The 21,962-nt window shown below is 42.0% G+C and overlaps 1 protein-coding gene across 1 annotated transcript in view; it reads left to right on the plus strand.

The window, feature by feature from the left end:
* Nucleotides 1-21,962, plus strand: part of CYTH2 (cytohesin 2) — a 1,422,969-nt gene that overhangs the window by 276,867 nt on the left and 1,124,140 nt on the right. The window contains exons 2-3 of the mRNA XM_044079709.1: nucleotides 323-470; nucleotides 13,982-14,048. Coding sequence (XP_043935644.1) covers nucleotides 323-470; nucleotides 13,982-14,048 — 215 coding nt within the window. The remainder of the gene's footprint in view (nucleotides 1-322; nucleotides 471-13,981; nucleotides 14,049-21,962) is intronic.

Consider the following 21,962-nt stretch of genomic DNA (forward strand, 5'->3'; position numbering starts at 1 on the left):
TAAACCCATTCCTAGCCCCAGTACCGGTCCACTCAACTCTGTCAACATTTTGACTTGTCTACATTCTAATAGCACAGTTCTGTGTGTGTGCATTTTGGAAGGTAGCTGTAACCTGTAATTCATATTGTGTGTCTGTGTGTCAGGTTAGGAGACAGATGTCATTTCTACATACGTGACCGGTGCATTAATGGTTATTGCTTGAATAGGATGAAGGATAGCTTCTTGTCAGCCATACTGTTAGGTAGTTAATTTGTAGACAGCTAACTTTTTGTTTTTTCTCACTGAAACAAGATATGAGAAGTTGAACTTTTTGTATTTGCAGATCCTCCGGACCTGACCGCAGATGAACGAATGGAACTGGAAAACATTCGCCGCAGGAAGCTAGAGCTTCTTGCAGAGATTCAACGGCTCCGAGATGAGCTGCAAGAAGCCATGAGTGAAGTTGAGGGGCTAGAAATGTCGGAAGGCAGGTGAGAAAAGGCAATGTCTTCATTTTATTTGCTTGTTAGTCATGTAAATGCCTATTTCAGCCATGATGTAGGCATGGCAAACAAATATCAAAATAAAAATGTTGCAGTCTGAGTAGTAGTATACTGTACAGTTATTGTTTTGTTTTTCACTTAATGTGAACTCTGGCAGTTCAGCAATAGTATGCACTGATGACAGCAATATTAACTAAAATAGTGGTAGTCTGGTTTATTTATACAAATTTTTTTCAGCAGTATTAAGCCAAAGAGGAATGCATCTTAGTGCTTTTATATTTAATAGGCAGGGGTTTGGGGTTTTACTTAGTGTGTGAGGGAAGAGCTCGCTATAATTGGTACACTTTGTGGGTCATGAGAAAACACAATTCACCAGTAACTGTAGAAAGTGTGGTAAAGGAGAAAAGAGGGTGATGGAATAGTAGGGGGGGCAAAGAGAATGGCAAGTGGTAGATATAGAGGGTTCAGCCTGTTATAAAAAGAAGGATTTATAAGAACTGTGGCATTATAAACTTGAAAAGCATTGATTATTAGGACATTTGTAGGTTTAACTTGGGTCAAGGGATAATCAACATACAGCATTTATGCCTAAATTGGTGCAAAGCTTGAGTTTAGGGGTATTCTTAAGTTTATCCGTAAGCATATTCCATATGGCAGAGTCAATTTTAAGTAAAGCTTCCTCCCATTGTTTTGAAAAGTTTTAACCCTAGCTGATCTGAGGTTAGTTTCTTTCTGAGACCTTAAGACACAGTGTGAGAGCAGGATGCCATATTGAAACTACAGGCAAACAGAACAGAGTAATGCCGATAAGTTATGTACGCAAGGATTGGCCTATGGCAAGCAGGATTTTTCCTGAACAGGGAAGCCCGTGTACTTTTGTTTGGGTTGAACGTGTGTGCCCTCAAAGGGTAGTTGAACAGCTTATAAACCACATGCAGGGATTGATGTGAATGTGAGAGTACACTCGTTTGGAAAAAAAAAAAATAGTTGACATGTAGAAAAGTATTAAAAGAAAGTGTGCTGAGCTAAGGGGCATAGTCTGTTAAAACCATAATGGAGAGTAGCAAAAGGGGTCTGAACTTTGGTATGCGGTGGATACATTACTAAAAAAACTGTTGATAGCATTTCACGTTCCTGAATTATGGAGTGTTTACGGATGCATAACATTTACTACACATTGGTATATTGTGGTAGTTACTATGAACAGTTACCCTGAAAAAGAAGTTACAATTCCAAATGTAAGAATCCAGTGAGGAATACTCCCAGGTGATTCTTGGTCACTATTGGCACTTTATCTTGCCCTCAGTCCATTAAGTTGTTAATTAAACTGCAAGAGCAGATAAAGTTTGACTTCAAGAAAATAATCCTGTCATGATATCAGACATCCTTTTAGTTGATGATCGATTCAGAACTATATGGCTGTTAAGCAAGCAGCTGAAACTGTAACCTTGAGTGCTAAAGTTCAGGACCCAAGGTACCTTGACACTGCAGCATTTTACTATTTCTGCAGATACTGAGGTACCTCAGCTAAAGTGTGTCTCTTTTTTTCTAAGTCAGTATGAAGCTAATTTAAATAAGAAAATACTCTTTGGTATTTGTGAAGTAATATTTAGCAAGTACAGCTGGGGCAGGGTTGCCACCTTAACATGACACTGGCCACACTCCCACCACGACGTCACCATAGTTGTTAAAGGAGATGCAGTATTAGTTATGGATGCAACATTGTGACATTACAGCATACTGAAAACTCAAACCATTTAAATGAAGTGAACTATTACTGCACACACACTAATCAGTTGTAACAATAAACTTTAAAGGAATTAAAAACACACTACTCATTAAACAGACACTTGTTTATTTAAAAAGTAAAATTCATAAACCATCCATTGCTATTCAGAAAGAAAACTTAAAAAATCTACATACCACATACAAGCCGAGTATAAAATTAAGACTTTGTCAATTAAAGCTAAAGCAAAGAACACAAAACTACATACCCTAGTACAAATTAATGCTAAACAAAGAAAAACACAAAATTACGAACTGCACCCTAGTACAATAAATCACTTTTTTTTAAAAGTGTATTTTGAATTTGATTTTATGGCTTGAAGGGCCCGATTTGAAATAATATTTGAGTAAAAGTCACAACATTTCATCCGGTAATAAGTCCACACTACATTGGTTTCGCACATCTGTCCATTTACCTTTCACCAATGAAAACACTCTTTCTGCAAATGCGTTTGAGGGTGGTATAGATAAAACCCTAGCAATTACCGGATAGAGTGTAGTCAGTTCAGGCCCTTCTTTGAAAAGCTTCAGCCACTTCTCTCCTGGGGTCAAGCTTGTGTTACTTAACTGTTCGAGAGAGGGCCTAATTTCCAAGTGTTTTCCAATGAGCCACCCGGGATTTAGGTGCTAGGGACGCTATCCCATCAGTTATGAATGTAGGCGAGATAGGATCCCATTACATCTTTTAGTTATGTACTTACCATAACTTCGGATGTATGGGATCCATCTCGCCTACATTCATACTGCACTCGCCTCCTTCCCCTTCCCATTGGATTTAGAGGGAATGTTGCTACTTACTGAGTTTTTCTCTTGAAGGACTTTAGTTTGTTACAGTTGCTGGTATGTCTCTGTGTCTGGATGTAGGTATGAAAGCGAACAAACAAGATCTGGGGAAGCAGGTGTGGTGCATTCTAGGATAAGGGGTAGCCCAGCCAATTAGAGACTTCGTTCTTGTATATAGTGGCCGAGTCGGAGCCGATGGATTGGCTCCGAACCCATCAGTTATGAATGTAGGCGAGATGGATCCCATACATCCGAAGTTATGGTAAGTACATAACTAAAAATTGCCTACTTTCCTTCCCAGTCATCCCTTGCTCAGTCTTCCCTGACTGGCCTTGCGGTCTGACCTTGAAGCTGTGTGTGTGAGAGTCCTTATTCTGCCCTTGGCTTGTCTTCTGCATAAATTGCCACTTTTTTCATATGGCCTATGGTTCTAGGAACATTTATGGGGCAAACTTTACCCAAGGAAAGACCAAGCAGGGAGTTATGTGTAGACGAGGTGGAGCTCCTGGACTGAAGATTCGAAGAGTGCCTGTGATGGATCAGGTGGAGCTCCTGGACTGAAGATTCTGAGTGCCGGTGTTGGATCAGAGTTTGAACTGATAACCCACGGGTTGAGAAGGATGGAAGAAGACAATGTGGATCTGTCGTTGTAGTAGTTACATAACTTTCTTTTATTTGGAGGGGTTGGAGTTCTGTTCAGGTTGCCCATACAAGCAAGATGAAGTGGAATAATGCCTTATCCTTTAGTTGGAATTTAGGACTGTTGTGTACTTTTCAGCACTGTTCTTTCCCCTGGATGTAGTTGTAAAGGTAAGTGAAGATTGGGTATCCCTAGTTCTTAGAGCCCCTTACTAACTAAGGCAAGTTAACACAAAGAGAAGGAATCCCAGATACTACAGGTAACCACGATTCCTGCTGACTCTGTAGGTGGGATCTGGGGCAAACTAGTTCACCGACCTCTCAATGGACTTAAACTTGCATCCTGGAGCCTAGGACCTTGATCTCACACTAGGACTGCTTCCCACCAGGCATACTGCTCATACTGGAGGATGCTAGGTTTCTTGTAACCAGAAAGTATTGCTTGGCAGAATGGAAGAGCTTCTCACTGTGATGAATCTGAAATGACATTCAACTGGAGGCACCATCAGTACAACAGCACCTACATTACCAGGCTGTGTTGTCTGGCAAATGCCTGTCTTGTGTATCAGTTAGTGAATGTAAGTCACTGTTTTCGTTTAGGTTCATAGGTTTATACTAGGCTTATGAGCATCAGGGTCTTTACAAACCTAGATCTGCAATCCATCCCAGTTTTGTCCCAGAGTTCCTTGGACGCCAATATGGAGCGGCTGTGTTAGTAAAGAAATAGCTAAAGGTTATGGGGTGGTGTGTTAGTTGGAGATTAATTTAGTTACTATTGAATTCTGTTGGTCAGAGACATGGGAGGCAAACCACGTGTGAATTTATGATTTCCCATTCAGTGATCGAGGTTCCTTTTGAATAGGGTCAGGGATAAGCTCTTCTTCATATAGATGGGCATGATTTTCCCTTGGTGCAGGGATCCTTCGAGACTCTTTTTGGTCCCTCCAGTAGGTTCTGTTTGTCGCAGACATAGTTCAGGTCTTTGGATCTTGTGTTTCTTGCGCTGTTTGTCTTACAGATGTCCAAGAGATCCATCAGAGCTGAATCTGAGGATGTTCATATGGTAGGCATAGATTGTGCCTCAGTAACCTGTAAGATACTGAGTACAGAGATAGTACCTAAAGCTGATCTGTGTAGGACCGGTATTTAAATCCTGGATCCTCCTGGTGAGGAGCCTTTGGGAGCATTTCAGCTGTTTCTAGTGCCTGGGTAGGTATATGACAAAGGGAGACTTTGGGTCTGATGAGGGCTGAGTAGAGTGGTACTATTACTTCATTGGACTTGGATGTTATACCCCTTGCTTATGAGTTGAGTGACATAGAGTAATTTCTCTTGCTATCTTGGTCGAATCCCAGGTTACTGTCTGTGTATGTTCCCAGATTCTTAACTTTCAGGTTAACTCTTAAGGGTGTTTTATTGATGAAGCAATTAGCTTTGGTGGACTATTTCCCAAAGGGCACTAATGCATTTCTTTGCATTGAGTTTTAATCTGTGGTTTTCACACCAGACATTTCTTTGTGTTAGCCGCCATGCAAAAAAAAAAACATGGATGTTGGTGTCTTGGGGATTAATCAAAGAATGCTCCGACTTTACTGTCATCTGCAAACTTGTTGAGCCAAAGGCCTTTGACATTAACATCTGAGAGGTAGATGCCAAGCAGTTGCTGACCCAACACAGCTCTGGGGAACTCCACCGGTGACCGGTTTCTTTATAGAGGTGGTCTCACTTATCCTGACTTCTTGGGTCCTATCTTTGAGCCAGCTGGCAGTCTGGCAAGTTCTGTAAGGATTTATGCCTCATTGTGCGAGTTTGTCAATACTTGACTGGAGTATTGCATCGAACGCCTTGGCCAGGCAAGGTAGGCAGTATGCACCGTTTTGCCCTCATCCATAGCCATGGTGGCCCTCTCAAAGAAATCTACCAGGTTAAGTTGGCAAGACCCTCCTTTAACAAAGCCAAACTAGGTTGGGTCCAGTGTCTTTAGGTTGCCAGTGTACTTGTTGATTGCCTCCACGATAATTTGTTCCATGGCTTTGCATATTAGACTGATAGGTCTGTAGTTCCCAGTCAGTTGATGGCCCACCCTTATGAAGAGCAATGACCAGTGCAGCCCTCCATTCACCTGGCACATAGACTGTTTTGAGGCTGCATTTGAAGAGTGCCTCTAGTGGTCCTATCAACCTTTTCTGCAATATCCTTCCCAGTGGATGTACTTGTGCTTGCCTGTCCATATTAGGACATTACCTCTTGTTCTCTTCACTCGCCCATATGGGTCCTTATAGCTGCCGTGCAAAAAAAAAAAAAACACGGGATAAACATGGATGTAGCTATGTCTTCCCAGGATGTGATGTATATTTAAAATTAAAGATAAAACTTTGAAGGAAAAGGAAACGGAGCAGACTTTTTTTCTCCATGCCTTAATCAGAATACACAGTGTTGCTGCCCTCCCCCTTTATTTTTTCTTCAAGTCTCATGTAGGTTGTTTTTTTCTCTCTCTGGGTTAAATCATGTGGTTTATCTTTTGAGGCATTTGAGTAATTTAAAATATTCATCTAACTGCCTTTTCACAAATGCAGTGTAATTGAGGAGCTTCTTCAAATTAAGTGTGCAGTTTGTGTAAAAGCACTACTCTGTGATGCAGGAAATAGGCTTTTTTAAACCAACAACCAAAACCAGGTTTATACTGGGAAGGGTTTTCTTTCATTGATATTTTAAAAACTTTTTATTATACATCCACTAATTACTTCTAATTAGTATCACCTGAAGGCATAATTCAACAAAAATGTTCTGATTATTGCTTCTGAATTCTTAAACTGACGTGTACCACATTTATTTATTTATATTTTTATTTTATTTTACATTTGTTAACTGGGATGGTCCGACTGGATACATGCCCTTTTTCAGCGGAGGCCCGGGGAGAAAAGCTCCAACAGAGTTACATTGATAATTAGGTACAGTAAATGAGCTGAAAGAAAACAAAAACATAGGCCATTTACATACAAGTACAAGACTGCCATTACTATTTCTGAGATTACTACAAATGTAACATTAATAACATATTAGCAAGGATGGTAGGCAGTATAATGGCATAGAGTTAGACAGGATACATATTTCTTTATCACAGTATACAAAGTACTTATCATCTTAGCTAGTTGTTTATGTTTTAATTAATGGCACAGAGCTAGTCTGGGTTTGAGCAAGGACATAGCCAGTGTGAAGTGGAGTTTTAGACTATTTTTGAATTGACTTAGAGAAGTTGCAAGCGTGATTTTATTTGGGAGAGAGTTCCACATTTTACCAGTGGTGTTGGCAAATAGTGCATCACCACCTAGGTTGAGAGATTTAGTTGTTTGGACAAGGAGTCTGTTTGCTGAGCGAAGGCAGCTTTAGATTGGAGTAGGGAGTCATTAAGTTTTTTAGTGCTGGGGTATTCTCAGGTTGTTTAAGGATTTTGAAGGCCTCTATGAGTTGAGACTGGTGAAGAAGGTGTGGGAATTCTATCCATCCAAGCTTTTTCAGGTTAGTACAGTGGTGTGTTCTGTAGGGTAGGCCTGTAACGAACCTGGCAATGTGATTATAGCAGGATGAGAGCTTGGCCAGATCAGATTTGTTAAGGTGAGTGAGGACAGGAGAGGCATATAGTAGGGTAGAGATAAGGTGTGAACGGGCTGTGGCTGCACTGGCATTCGGGGTAAGGAAGGCTTTAATTCTATATAGGGTCCCAAGTTTCTTGTTGACTGACTTAATGGCTTGGTTGATATGTATATCAAATCTGAGTTTATTGTCAATGTTTACTCCTAATAGCTTTGTATAGGTGTCTGGGGAGATGATGGTCCCATTATTGGATTTTATAGTGAAGTTTTCAGTCTGAGATCTATTGGTTGGGTAGAAGAGAAGTAACTTGGTTTTGTTTGGATTTAAGATCAGGAGATGGTTGGCAAGCCAGTTTTCGACTTTGGTGAAGCTATGTTGGGTGGTAGTTAGTAGATTTGCAAGAGAGGCATTGGAACATATTATAGTAGAGTCATCTGCATATTGAATGCAGGTGGCTTCAGGGATGACTGTTTGGATGTCGTTTATGAAGACTGAAAAGAGGAGAGGTCCTAATATGGAACCTTGAGGAACTCCTATGGTATTTGGTAGTAGGCAGGAGAGCTTGTTTTGCCACATTACTGCTTGTTGTCTCCCAGTGAGGTAAGCTTGAAACCAGTCAAGGGCTGGAGTATCTAGATACAGGGTTTTTAAAGCATATAGAAGTAACTGATGGTTTCCCATATCAAAGGCTTTCGATAGGTCCAGGAAGAGAGCGGAGGATATTTTTTTATTATTCCGGTTAAGATTAATGTTTTCAGTAAAAGAGAGGAGGGCAGTGGTTGTACTATGATGGGGTCCGAATCCATGTTGAGAGTCTGTGAGTAGTTTATTTTGGGTTAGATAGAGCATTAGTTGGTTGTGCATGCACTTTTCCATAATTTTGGCAAGTGGTGATAGTATGGCTATAGGTCTATAGTTGGATAGTTCTGTGGATGAACCTCCTTTGTGGAGTGGAATAACATAGGAAATTTTCCAAATTGAGGGGATTGAGGCCTCGGTTATGGTTCTGTTAATTAGGATTGAGATAGGGTAGGCTACGACATCTGCAGCAATTTGCAGGTATTCAGCCGGCAGAAGATCGGCTGAAAGGGTGGTTGGCTTCAGTTTTTTTCAAAAGGGATCTGATAAAGGATGTGGACACTGGCTGGAAGTTAAAAGAGAGTGGTGAGTCGGGTATAGTGTTTATAGAAGTGTGGGGAGGAGAAAGTTGGTTAGCTAATGACTGGATGGTTTCTGTGAAGAAAGTATTGAATGAATTGGCTATATCTTCTTGGCTCTTGTCAGATAATGTTCCTGGGGTCGAGTAGTGGATTTGCCTGGTTGGAGAAGTTTATTTATGCCTGCCCAGTACTTTTGAGGGTTATTCTGATGTTTATGTTGCAGATTGTAGAAGTAATTTTTCTTATCTAGTATGATGGCATTTTTACATTCATTTCTAAGTTGTTGGAATTTGATACGATCTAGGGTAGTTTGGTAGTGCTATTTATCCCACGCTTTGTCTCTAGTTGTTATTTTGGTTTTGGTGTCTGTTGTTAGCCAGGGTGCTAGTTGAGTTTTAATTCTTATTGAGCGTTTAGGGGCATGCAGTCAAGTATAGTAAGGAATGAATTGTTAAATGATGACACTGCCTCATCAAGGGAAGGAACTTTAGTTTTGTCCAGTTACATGATTTGAGTTCAAGTTGAAATTTAGTTGGGTCAAAGTTTTTCTGGGATCTGATAGACCTATAAATAGGTAAGCTTGTACAATTAATTTTGTCTTTCATGATGTATGTGAGCAGGTGATCACTAAGATCATTAGGGAGAGTTCCAGACATATAGTTCTGAGGATGACTGTTGGTGAGTATCCAGTCTAGTATACTCTTTTTGGTTATTGTTACCTGTACGTGTGGTAGATGATATTATCTGAGCGAATCCATGTAGGTTAACAGGGATGGGGTTGGACTGTGCTGTGCATTGGTTCCAGTCAATATTAACATCGCCCAGGACAATGGTTTCTTGAGGGTAGTTGTTGGCTATCCAATGTAGAATGACCTCTAGTGTTTCTACATTGTTCCCAGGGGAATATAGGTGACAATTAGGTTAATGCCCTTATGATTATTTAGTAGAATTTTTAGAGCTAGTATTTCAGCGTTAGAGACCTGGGGTGGTTGTATAGGGTTAGTTATGATGTTAAGTGTGCTATTATATAAGACGGCTATTCCACCTCCTCTTTTCTTTACTCTATCTGCCCTAAGTATATTGTAACCAGGAGGCAGGATCTCATTGTCTTTGATTGATGGCTGGAGCCATGTTTCAGATAGACACATTATGTTGGGGAGGTATGTGGCTAGTACAGCATGCAGGCTATGTATCTTATTGTTTAGGCTTCTAATGTTTAAGTGGCATATTAGGAGGGAGTTGACCAGTCGGTGGGAGAGTGGTGGGCTGGTAGGATTTTGAGTTAAGGTTGGGCCTGGATTAGGATGGATGTCCCCATCTTTGGTTATGTTTTTCTTAGATACGCTAGTAGTCTAATAACTTTGAATAGTAGTTTTAGTTCATATTTGGATTTTGGTGTTGATTGGAGTGGTTTTTTTAGAAGCAAGTGGTTGGAATTTATAATTTTTGGGGTAGTGTAGTAGTGGGCAAGTTCCGCAGTCAGTGGAGGTAGGGGGGTCTTGGTTTGGCATTTTGGATAAGAGAAACCTATGAATGTGAGATTTTCATAGCTAGTAAGAATGTATGGCAGAATTAAGAGTGGTAAGATAAGAGGAAGGAGTTTATAATTATTTATAGACATGTTATATGTCATCAATGGGTGGGGTCAATGTGCTTCAGAGGAATAGTAGTGGTTAAACAGTAAAGTGGTGGTGGGGGGGAAATTGGAGAGGAAGTTGTGTAGGTTGGAGAGGAAGTAGGGGTGTGGCCTAGTGGCTATAAATGTAGACACAGTGGGGGCGGGGCTAACCCAGTCCCAATGTTTGGTCCTGTGAGTGGGGTAAATAGTCTGATAGTGTAAGTAAGCAGATTGGAGTACAGGCTTGAAATTCAACATAAACATATACAGTTGTAATTCAACATAAATAGGCATTTACAGTTGTAAAGCACTTACTGGAGAGACACTGAGCCTTCATGGGGCCTGTAGCAGAGTGGAGTGTAGTTTTACAAATGGTGCCTGCCACGGGTAATATTTATTAACTCTGGGATTGTCTTAAGGTAATAAACAGGGAAGAGGAGGGGAGAACAAGGGTGTGAGCAGGCAGTTCTTTGTACTGCTGCTAATGAGCCAAAGCTAACTCAGTCCCAGTGTTTGGTCCTATGAGTGGGGTAAATAGTCTGATAGTGTAAGTAAGCAGATTGGAGTACAGGCTTGAAATTCAACATAAACATATACAGTTGTAAAATGTCTAATACAATTCAACATAAATAGGCATTTACAGTTGTAAAACACTTACTGGAGAGACACTGAGCCTTCATGGGGCCTGTAGCAGAGTGGAGTGTAGTTTTACAAATGGTGCCTGCCACAGGTAATATTTATTAACTCTGGGATTGTCTTAAGGTAATAAACAGGGAAGGGGAGGGAGAACAAGGGTGTGAGCAGGCAGGGATCATGTTAAAGCTAAGCTGCTAGATGCTCCTATGGACAAGACAAAGTTTGTTTGTACATCTGCCCAGCAGGTTATGAAGAAAATGGAAGAAAAGGCAAAATCTGTTCAAACTGTTAAAGATTTCTTGCAGGATCAGAGCATATCAATTCTCAGCATTGCCCTTTTGAAACTTATCTACTGCGCCCAGAGTATTCACAAAATGCCTGGCATCAGTGTCGCCCATTATTGCAGACTACAGAGGTCAAATTTACGTACACACCTGAGACGACACAAGGGACAACAAAGCAAACTGACAACAGATTTACAAGGGTCATTTACTTGCTACAAAGCACTACAATACACAGTCACAGTACAATTTACAAGGCTGATACTGATACCATCAAAACACATTCTTAGTGGCGGGGTGGACACAGTAAAACAAAATGGCATTCTGACTACAGAAAAAAAAAAAAAAACTCCTCTTTTACTTTTCTTGGCACTAACAAAACTGAACACAGCAACAGCAAGAGAAAAGTACTGCGGGCCTTGGGCTTCATCATATCATGCATAATCTCCAGACTACTCAGCTATTTCAGCAGAATACAGCTTTGATCCACCTGTTTTTTTTCGCACTTGCTCAGAGCAGTTCCTCAGAGGGAATCAAGAATGTAAAACCTCCAAGACCACCACCACCATTACTTGCTTGGGGATTTGCAGAAAAGAAAATTAGAACTATCACCACACCAGCAACAGCAGACCTACAAGACCTACAACCTGCTGTCAAATCTGTCATGGACTGGCAATTACTTCAAAGTGGACATTGCCAAAGGAGGGTTTCAATGGCAGTGCAACCTTCCCCAATCCTGCACAATCTTCCTAATCTTGGACCAAGATAGTCCATGAGCTATATCCTACATTTATGCCCAAGGTGTCTTCCAACCAGTCTTAAACCACCGCTCCTTTCAACCCAACCCAAAGAGGAAGGAAAAGAATCTATTACCCTGATGTATAAGGATACACTACTACCATTTTGACACAAACAAAAATAGCAGAAAGACTGGACCAACTAGCCTAGCCCTTTGGAAGGAACAGGAAGGATTTCAAAAAGACAATTTCCAAATGGACAGGAAATTGCATACAATTCTATTACCTACCTGTTGGAACTCCCATGGAACACCAATTCAGAAGAACATAAGACCTCATTCTAATAAGGCCACCAGCCACCTTCTCTTCTTGCCTTCTAAAGATTAAGGGTGACTTGAACATTACTATTGAGGCTGCTACTGACCCTCATTTATGCCTCTATATTCCAGATCCGATCCAGGCCTTCTGCCACTGCTGTCCCGAGCACTGTTGTACACTGCATAACTGCAATATCCTCCCCACCATAATCCTCCTTTTATCCTCCAGTTATTGTGACTGCAGATGCATCCATATGAAGGACATAGTACAGTTTTGTACAGACCAAGGCACACCTTTGTACCTACCATAAAATGTGGATGTCTACTACCTCCTCCTTCTTCCCCTCTGTGGTACTCCTAGGGTGTTTACCCTCCTCCTAATAACTAGTGGGGGAGTCTTTTTTGGTGTATTTGTTTGTATATATTGTATTTATGTGTATATGTACATATTGTTTCTATGTTGTTCTTACCCTCTATCTATAATTGGCATCTGCATCTATCCGCAAATGCAAGCCTGGGGCAGAACACTGAGGCAAATGGTCGGCTGATGCTTTTATACATGCCCCCGGCAGAGATGACGTTCTTTGTACTGCTGCTAATGAGCCAAAGCAAGACAAGTATGTGTTAAGAACAATCACAATTGACCAAGGACTGCTCTGAAACTGCAAGTCTTATCTTAATTTCTCAGGTGGAAAACCAGGATAACCTTGTATCAGTAGGCTACTGTGGTATAGTTTAAATAAACAAACACACAGTATCGATCAGTTATTGATACTATTTGCTAACAGAAGGGAATAAGAGAAAGTGGAAGATGTGTGTGTGTGTGTGTGTGTGTGTGTGTGTGTGTGTGTGTGTGTGTGTGTGTGTGTGTGTGTGTGTGTGTGTGTGTGTGTGTGTGTGTGTCTGTGTGTGGTGGTGTGTGTGTGGGGGGGTTTGCTTACAGCCAAAGCACAGTGCTCTCCAGGGGAAAATGAAGATTGGCTCAAACAGTTAGACACATACCCAAAGTTAACTGTAGCTGTTTGCAGGCAGTTCAGACCCGGACTGCACTTGCACTTTTCTTATAGGAATGTTAAAAGTGGTACCGGAGTTGAAAACTTAAGAGTGGTGTTAGGTTCAAAGTTAACTGTAGCTGCTTGCAGACAGTTCAGACCCGGTTCAGACACATATTAACAATGACTGAGGTACTGGTGAAGGGATACTTTTAACTAAAGGAGTGAGGAATGATGAAATTACCTGTGAATGTGGCATTAGGGTGGAAATTTGGATTTAATTTACAACCAGTGTATGTACTTTAAAGACAAATTATGAAAGTTTATTAAATATTGGATAAGTAGTATTTTTGTTTGTAATCTTAGTTCTCTGTTATGAAGCTTTCTTACATTTTTGTATTATGTTTCAGGGCTAGTGTGCATATTATATTTATATAATATGTTGACATTTGGATAGCATTCCTGTTTAAAAGTGCAGTTAAAGGTGGCCGTTGCAGTTCGTTTCTACACAGAATGTGTTATAAAAACTGGCAGTTCTGAAAATGATACATATCGGCTACCTGCAGTGAAAGCTAGTCCTTTTTATTTATTCATTGTTTGTCTTACTAATTATTGAAAAAGTACATATTTTTTTCAGAAACTATTAAGAGTATTTCAGATGACATAGGATAAAATTGCCATGCGCACTTTAGTCTTTCCCTGTTATATGTTGTAAAGGTGTGTTTTGTGCACTAGAGAGCTGTAGTATGAAAGCAGAGTAGTTGGTGATGATGTATCTGATGGATACAAGGAGAGAAACATGTACTGCTGTTACTGATTGTCTGGCTTGCTTTTAGTTAATGGCCTGGGAATGGAAAGGATTTAGCTTTTTCATGCATTCTCCACAGGTCTTTGTTAATAGTTGGTATTCTGTTAAGGAGAGTGTTTAATTTTGAAATGCTTTCTTAATTCTTTCAGTAAAACATTACAACGGAACAAGCAAATTGGAATGGGCCGAAAGAAGTTCAACATGGATCCAAAAAAGGTACAAATAAAGACAGTGGCTGTTGACGTTTGTTTAGGTAGACTTGACTTTTGAATGTTGGTGCTAGCCTTGCTACAGGTCCTTTTTGCTGGTTTGTGTTTTATTTTTGTGAGCTCTGCATTTTTGTTTAATCAGAGCTTATTTTTTTTCTTAATATCTTTTCTTTGATCCCAAATTGTGGTACATCATGTCTGTACTGGCTCTGTCCTGTGCTGCTTTTCAGTTCCCTTCTGTCTTCACTTTAGTAGGTGTTCCACCATTGTGCAGTCCTAACTGCGGAGTAGTTTTGCTGTTTTTGAACCAGAACGTTCCCCGGCTTCCTTCTTGGCAAAGGACACCGAGTAGTTTTGCTGTTTTTGAACCAGAACGTTCCCCGGCTTCCTTCTTCGCAAAGGACACTGGTTCAGCATGCCAAGGCCTTTGCTGCTTGCCTCATTCATCATTGCCACCTACTGTGCTGAATGGCTGAATGGTAGCTGTCTTCATGTTGACATTTTCTGAAGGCCACGTCTGCACTCGGGAACCAGCGCAGCTCATTGCCAAGCTCCGTGCTGGAGAAATGCTGTCCTCTTACAGTAGTCATTCCACAGCTCCTGTAGACTTTATTCTGCATATGAGTGACATGTTGAATGACTTGGCTGTTACCTAAGGTAGCAGTGCATGTTTGCTGTGTACCCTTAAACCCAGTCACTCTTTGTATTTTAATGGACACCAGTGGTGGGATATTTATACTGCTGACTCTGTAGCACATTCATATGTTGAAGGCAGCGCTGCTTCAGTTAGAAACCCATAGCACTGTCTGTCATGTGCAACAACAGTCATTATATACCATTTCTCCCTCTTCAGTCCCAGAAACCCACTTCAGCATTTTGCTCCCCCCCCCCCCCGTCTTCCTCACAACCCCAAAGATAGGAGGTCATCTGGTCTGTTCTACTAGTAATGGGCAGATGTCATCAAAGGCAGGTTTTTAGCAGATGCCAGGTTAAAATTGTACCCAGGACTGGAGGGTATCCCATCTGTCCTAAGAAATCAGAAGGATCTAATAGAGCCCTTAAAACAACATGTTTTGTCAGGGGTCACAGAGCAGGCTTGCTCAAAGGGAAGAAGCAGCAGACTTTTATGCATGACTGCTGTCAATACCAAGAAATGAGGATTTATCAAGGCTAAACAAAATGCTTTGGGTCTCAAGTTAAGAATGTTGGTCTTCATGCCCTGGTGTTTGTTTGGTTCTCCGACATTGAAGGTGACTCTGAATGTAAAGGTTGCCATTGCCTGAATATGCATTCGAGACATCACAGCTGCTTCCTCAGATTGTATGCAGGGAATTGCCCTTATCATTTTATTTCCTTGCCCTTTGTTTTAACTATCACACTGAAAGTATTTACAAAATATGTGGTTCTCGTATTAGCCCATTGCAAGGCCAAGGTCAGCCTCATATACCCATATCTGGAAAACTGTCCAATTCAAACAGTCTCCTAAGAAGAGCTAGAGAAAGTCTTGACATGTACCCTGGAATGTGTTCCTTGACTGGGTTTTTCTCTTTGCTTGCCAAAATCTATATGTATTTTAGCCAGGTCAGCGATTTTCATTGTGACCCTACAAGATGGTACAAAGGGTAAAGTCTTTCTAATTAGAGGAAGGTAGAATTTATTTCTGCCCTTTCCAGGAACATGACACTGAGGGGCTTTGTCTCAGCCAGGGAGTTGCAGAGAGTTATGGGATGTTCATCGTGCATACAGCTGCAGTCATTACAGTTGGGGTTATCCTGCCGTCAGGCGGGTCCTCGGTCGGCCGAATTCCAAAGTCTAGGTCTGGCGTCTGTTGTCGTCGCTTCTTCCCTGACGTCAGTGCAGCAGGGGTATAAAAGAGGCAGCCAACGCCATTTTCCCCAGTCTTTCTTGCCGCACGGTGCCCGAAGCAGAAGCAGTTCACAAGTGCCGGTCGGCCAGCTCCTGAGATTTACGAACAGTATTTCAGCCGAAGTCTTCTTTAAAGCTAAGTACCCCATTGGGGAAACTTTTCTTGCCTCAGACTGATGTCAGACAAAGTTAATAATTGCATTTCTTGTGGGAAGCGAATACCGCATAAGGACTTTCACTCTTTCTGTATACCTTGCTTAGGGCCAGACCACGACGTCTCGGCCTGCCGTTTTTGTGCTAGGTTTAACAAGTGCACTATTAAGCGCCGGGCAGAGTTTGCCCTACATTATTTTGGCAAAAAATTTAATTGTATCATGTCGTCGGATACACCGACGCCTGTTTTAGGCAAAAGACGCAAAGATAAGGACCGACATCCAAGGCCTGCACAGAGTACTGAGACCCACGCTTAGGCCGACTACTGGTTCTTCGGTTCTCAGCGAGGCGCCTACGCAGCCCCTGACTACCGATGAAACTATTTTACCGGTGACTTCAGTACCCGAGGTCGCAGGCTCCTCGGTCTCCATTCCCACCGCAGATACCGACGCCACTCTTGGCGGGGAAACCGAAAATTTAGCGAGGCCTGCCATTTCTGAAGGCGTCTTCAGGCCTACCACCTTCTCTATTAAATCCTTCACTAAATCTAAAGCTGCAATGAAAACTAAAAAACAGGGTCCTCAGACCTCATTTCAAGGCCCCATGCCTAAAAAACAGATGCTTAAAATGGCTGAGGATTTGATAACTCTCATCAGGGGTTCTCAACCCCCTCAGACAAAAGACCCAGGTTGGAGGAAGGCTCCCCTTCCTCAGACCAGGCCTCTATTACCTCAAACCATTCTGAGGACCAGGATTACGCCTATTCCCCTTTTGAAGACTCTGATGCTGAGGAGTCTATTCCCTCGGTCTCCCCCCCTGAGGACTACTCTTTTGGGGAAACCCTGCATACATTGAGAGAGCACTTCCACTGGGAAGGCCAAGATTACTCAGATTCCAAGAAAAGGCTCAGGGAATTTCTACTGCTCCCCCCGCATAGGCCCCTGGATATCCCTCCTGTTTTAGATATTTTGGATGATGTGTACGCAGACGCCAGTCTTAATCCAGACTCTCTACCTCCAGCCCCTGTTAAACCTGACAGATATTACCGGGTTCCTGATTCTCACCAGTTCCTTTATAAAAGCCATACTGCTGACCCAGAAACAATTTCACAGGGTCCCAAGGGGATTAAGGCCTCTACTGCTAAAAAACCTTTACCTTCAGAGAGAGATTCCAGAGCATTAGAAAGGTGGGAGAAAAAGGTGTATACATCAGCCACTTTAACCATGAGGGCATTAAACTGTCAATTTCATATGTTAAAGTACCAACAGTTCTTGTTATCTCAGCTGAAAAGTAAAATGACACGAACAGAACAACCAGATTTGAAAGAGTTGCAGGATTTGCTGCATGGAGCAGAGCAAGTGGGGAAACATACCTTGCAGTGTGGTTTTGATGCTTTAGAGGCCTCGTGTAGAGCTGTTGTCACGGGATCTGTCATACGTAGACATGCTTGGCTCAAAGAGCAAACCTTACCAGATCATGTCAAAGCAAAGTTATTAGATGCACCACTTCAAAAAGATGCATTGTTTGGTGTTAAAGCTGAGGAGGTACTAAAGAAAATGGAGGAAAAAGCGAAATCTATGCAAACAGTGAAAGATTTCTTGCAGGTACAACCTCCACGCTTCAGCAGAAACTGGCCTTCAAAAAATTGGTCCTTTCCAGCCACGGACAGACCCCAAAGGGGCAGATACAGACACCCAAGTGGTAGAGGACAACCTCAAGGATCTTACAGAGCTAGACAGTGGCAAGCACCAACCCCAAGAGATGGAGAAGATAGACCACAGTCATTTAGAAAACAGGCACAATGACTTCCCCCTATGCCTGCCAAACAAAGCTGTAATGGCAGTACCTTTGGGTGGAAAACTGGCCTTATTTTCAAAAAACTGGCACATTGTTGCAACAGACAAATGGATTCTGGATATTATAGACAGAGGCTACAAGTTCCACATTCACACCCTTCCAAAAATGAGAGGCATGCCAAACCTGCCACAAAATCAAAGGGCAGAGGCACGAAGACAAATTTCCGCTCTCATGGATATGAAAGCTATTCAAGAGGTACCTGCAAAAGTACAAGGTCAAGGTTTTTACTCGACTATTTCTGGTACCAAGGAAGGACAAAGATTGGAGACCCATCTTAGACCTATCTGTTCTAAACACATATCTAGAGGTACCAAAATTCAAGATGCTTACATTACAGCAGCTTCTTGCCTGTTAACGTTGGACCTCAAGGAGGCATAACTGCATGTCCCTATCAGACAAGATTGCAGAAGATACCTCAGATTTCTTGCAGGTTCAACCCATTACCAATTCTCTGCATTGCCCTTTGGTTTATCTACTGCACCCAGAGTGTTTACGAAATGCCTGGCATCAGTAATTGCCTTCTGCAGACAACAAGGAATACGAATCTATCCATATCTGGACGACTGCCTGATCCAAGCGGACAGCAAGGACATTCTATTGCAGCATCTGGCGTTTGTAATAAAACTGTTAAACTACCTGGGTTACACAGTGAACAAAAAGAAATCAAAACTAATACCCTCTCAACAGATAATTTTCCTGGGTGCCAGCTTAACTACAACAACCCAGGTGGCCTACACCGGACAAACAAGGGCAACTGTTTCAATACTTCAACAAAATGGCAACTTTAACCAGACTTAACTGCAAGGAAAGTCCTGCAGGCTCTGGGGTTCTTGGCATCTTGCATCCTACTAATAATATGTGCAAAGCTGCATATGAGGAAACTACAATGGTACCTAAAAAACTTATGGTCTCAACACAGCCACAGCTTGGAAACAATTATACCACTCATTCCATGCCTTCAAAAGGAATTTTTGTGGTAGTCTCAAGCATGCCAAAGAAACACAGGTCTCCCTTTCTGTTTACCTCAAGCAACTCAAATCATCACAACAGATGCCTCAGACTACGCCTGGGGAGCACACATGGCAGATCAGTGCATTCAGGGAAAATGGACCCAAAAAGAAAAGCACCTACACATCAACAAAAAGGAGATGCTAGCCGTGCAAAATTCTCTTATGACCTTCAAGGACCTACTGCATCCAGGCCAGCTATTAATAAGGACAGACAGCACCACAGTCATGTGGTACATAAACAAACAAGGGGGAACTCATTCATACCCCCTGTGCAGGCAAGCTATGACCCTGTGGAACACAGCACTGGAATTACAAATTCAACTACAGGCACAATTCCTGCCAGGGAAGGAAAACACACTGGCAGACAACTTGAGCAGAAATATGACAGACCCACACGAATGGAAGTTGCATCCTCAAGTCTTCTCAAAGATAACTCGGGCATGGGGACAGCCAGACATAGATCTATTTGCTACCCACAGAAATTACCAGTTGGAGAAATTCTGTTCAAGGACCTATCATCCACAGGCCTGGAAAGTGGACGCACTCTCTTTCAATTGGACAACATTGACAGTCTATGCTTTCCAGCCTCTACCTCTACTGACCAAAGTTCAATTAAAAACCAGAGCAGAGAGGCCACAAATTATTCTCATTGCTCCAGACTGGCCACGGCAACACTGGTATCCCCTCCTAAAGAGCCTGTCACACTCACCACCGTGGATCCTACCTCTTGTTCCTCTTCTGTTGTCCCAGCACAACTACAAAACCCTTCACAGCCAGCTCAAAACCTTAAATCTAGCTGCATGGAGAATACCTTAATTTCCCAACAGACTCTCCTCTCCAAGGAGGGTGCAGGATGTTATCTTGGGGGCCAGGAGACCCTCTACTAGAAAAACCTACTTCGCCAAATGGAAACGATTTTGTTCCTGGAATCAAGAAAAGGGCCAGAATCATTGGGTAATAAATATACCTCAGATTTCACAGTACCTAGCTGCGATGTTAAACAGTGGCCTTTCCTTCTCCTCCATCAAGATCCACGCATCAGCCATTTCAGCACAATACAATACATATCCTCCTTTATTCTCACATCCTCTATTAAGGCAGTTCCTCAGAGGGGCAAAAAATATAAAACCCCCACGGAAACCACCAGCCCCAGCTTGGGACCTCAACTTCGTATTGGAAAAACTGACCCTGCCTCCTTTTGAGCCAGCTTCTTCAACAGAGCTACAATACTTGTCGTGGAAAACAGCCTTCCTTCTGGCTATTACCTCAGCACGCAGGGTTTTGGAGCTACAGGCCCTCATGGCTGTGCAACCATTCATCATTTTCCATCAGGACAGTCTCTCCTTACGAACCAACCCTACCTTCATGCCAAAGGTAGTATCCAGTGTAGCTCTGAATCAGACTTTTCATTTACCTACCTTTTATCCAAATCCACAGAACAAAGGAGAGAGGCTACTACATTCCTTGGACATTCACAGGCAACTTTGTTATTACTTGGACAGAACAAAGTCATTTATGAAATCTGAGCAGCTCTTTGTGTCCTATGCTACAGGTGCTCAAGAAAAGGCAATTTCCAAACAAACTATTTCAAAATGGATAGCCCACTGCATACGCTTTTGTTATTCATTTCATGGAAAATCAGTGCCTGTATACATCAGATCCCACTCCACCAGGGCTACAGCTACCTCTGCAGCTTTCCTCAGGGGGGTCCCTACCAAGGACATTTTGGAAGCAGCTACCTGGAGTTCAGTGCACACTTTCTCCAAGCAGTCCAGGTTACCCTCCCTCCTTCCCCTCTTAGGACAGGGCTTATGACCAACACCTTTATCATACAACCTCTTTGGGGTATTCCTTTATGGTGTATTTGCTTGCAACTACTGTTTTGATTTATCTATTTTGTATGTTTGCATATCATCATGTTTTGCCTTCCTTTCTGGGGGCACCTGACATCTGGGGCAAGAAAAACTGGAGAAAATGGCGTTGGCTGCCTCTTTTATACCCCTGCTGCACTGACGTCAGGGAAGAAGCGACGACAACAGACGCTGGACCTAGACTTTGGAATTCGGCCGATCGAGGACTTGCCCAACTGTAATGACTGCAGCTGTATGAGCACTCGAACATCTACATTTATGGTAGGTACAAAACTGTACTTTATATGGTATCTGTCGTCCTAGTGGTAGCCCTAGTTAGGTTGCACATGATCTTTGTTAGTATGGACTTCACAGCATTAGCATGATACAAAAACAACCATTGGGAATGCACTCATCAATTATTTACGTAGGCCATGCTGGTGTGGGGTTAGGCTTTTCAAATTAGTTCTTTTTCCCAGGCCACGTTTTGTTGAATAGTAGTTGAATAATAGTAGCTTACATGTCGAAAGCAAATTTTCCTTGTAGAACAGTCCATAAAACTACCCTGTAAAGTAACAATATAGAGCAAATACCTTGTGCTTTGACAAGCTTAGAGCAACTAGTTGGACGTTGAGTGGCAGTAACTACAGATTTAGTAGAATTCATTGTTGGGTAAAAATTTAAATTAATGAAATTTAGTACTGTGGAACATAATCTGCCCCACCCTTATTAGTCTGCACCAACAAAACACCATTAATATAACCTTCTAACCCCAATACACCCCCCACCCTTAGCTCACCAATCAAAGGATTGGACAGAATGGATATGCAACTTCTAACTTCTCTGTAGCCAGGTTGGTGGTTACGAGTAACTTGAGACAACGTAGCAGTTGTCTCATGTTTACCGACAGCCAAAGTCCTTAAAGAAGCACACAATGATACCGGTGACTAAACGGTTGCATGCAAGCGCACATCAGGTTGTTGAAACCACTCGCACAACACCTACCTGACATAGCGCACACAGAGACTAACATATACTGAAGCACTTCAGAGCAATCTTTGTAAACAATAAAGATCGCTTAGACCTCTTGTTGTCAAAGCTATGCCTCAGCAAGCCCAAATGCACTCATAAAAACAACTAACACTACACATACTGGGGCTCCACTGAAAGTGACAAACACTAAAC

This window comes from Protopterus annectens, chromosome 1.part1 (genome assembly GCF_019279795.1).
Source record: "Protopterus annectens isolate FY-2018-M chromosome 1.part1, PAN1.0, whole genome shotgun sequence".
Classification (NCBI taxonomy): domain Eukaryota; kingdom Metazoa; phylum Chordata; order Ceratodontiformes; family Protopteridae; genus Protopterus; species Protopterus annectens.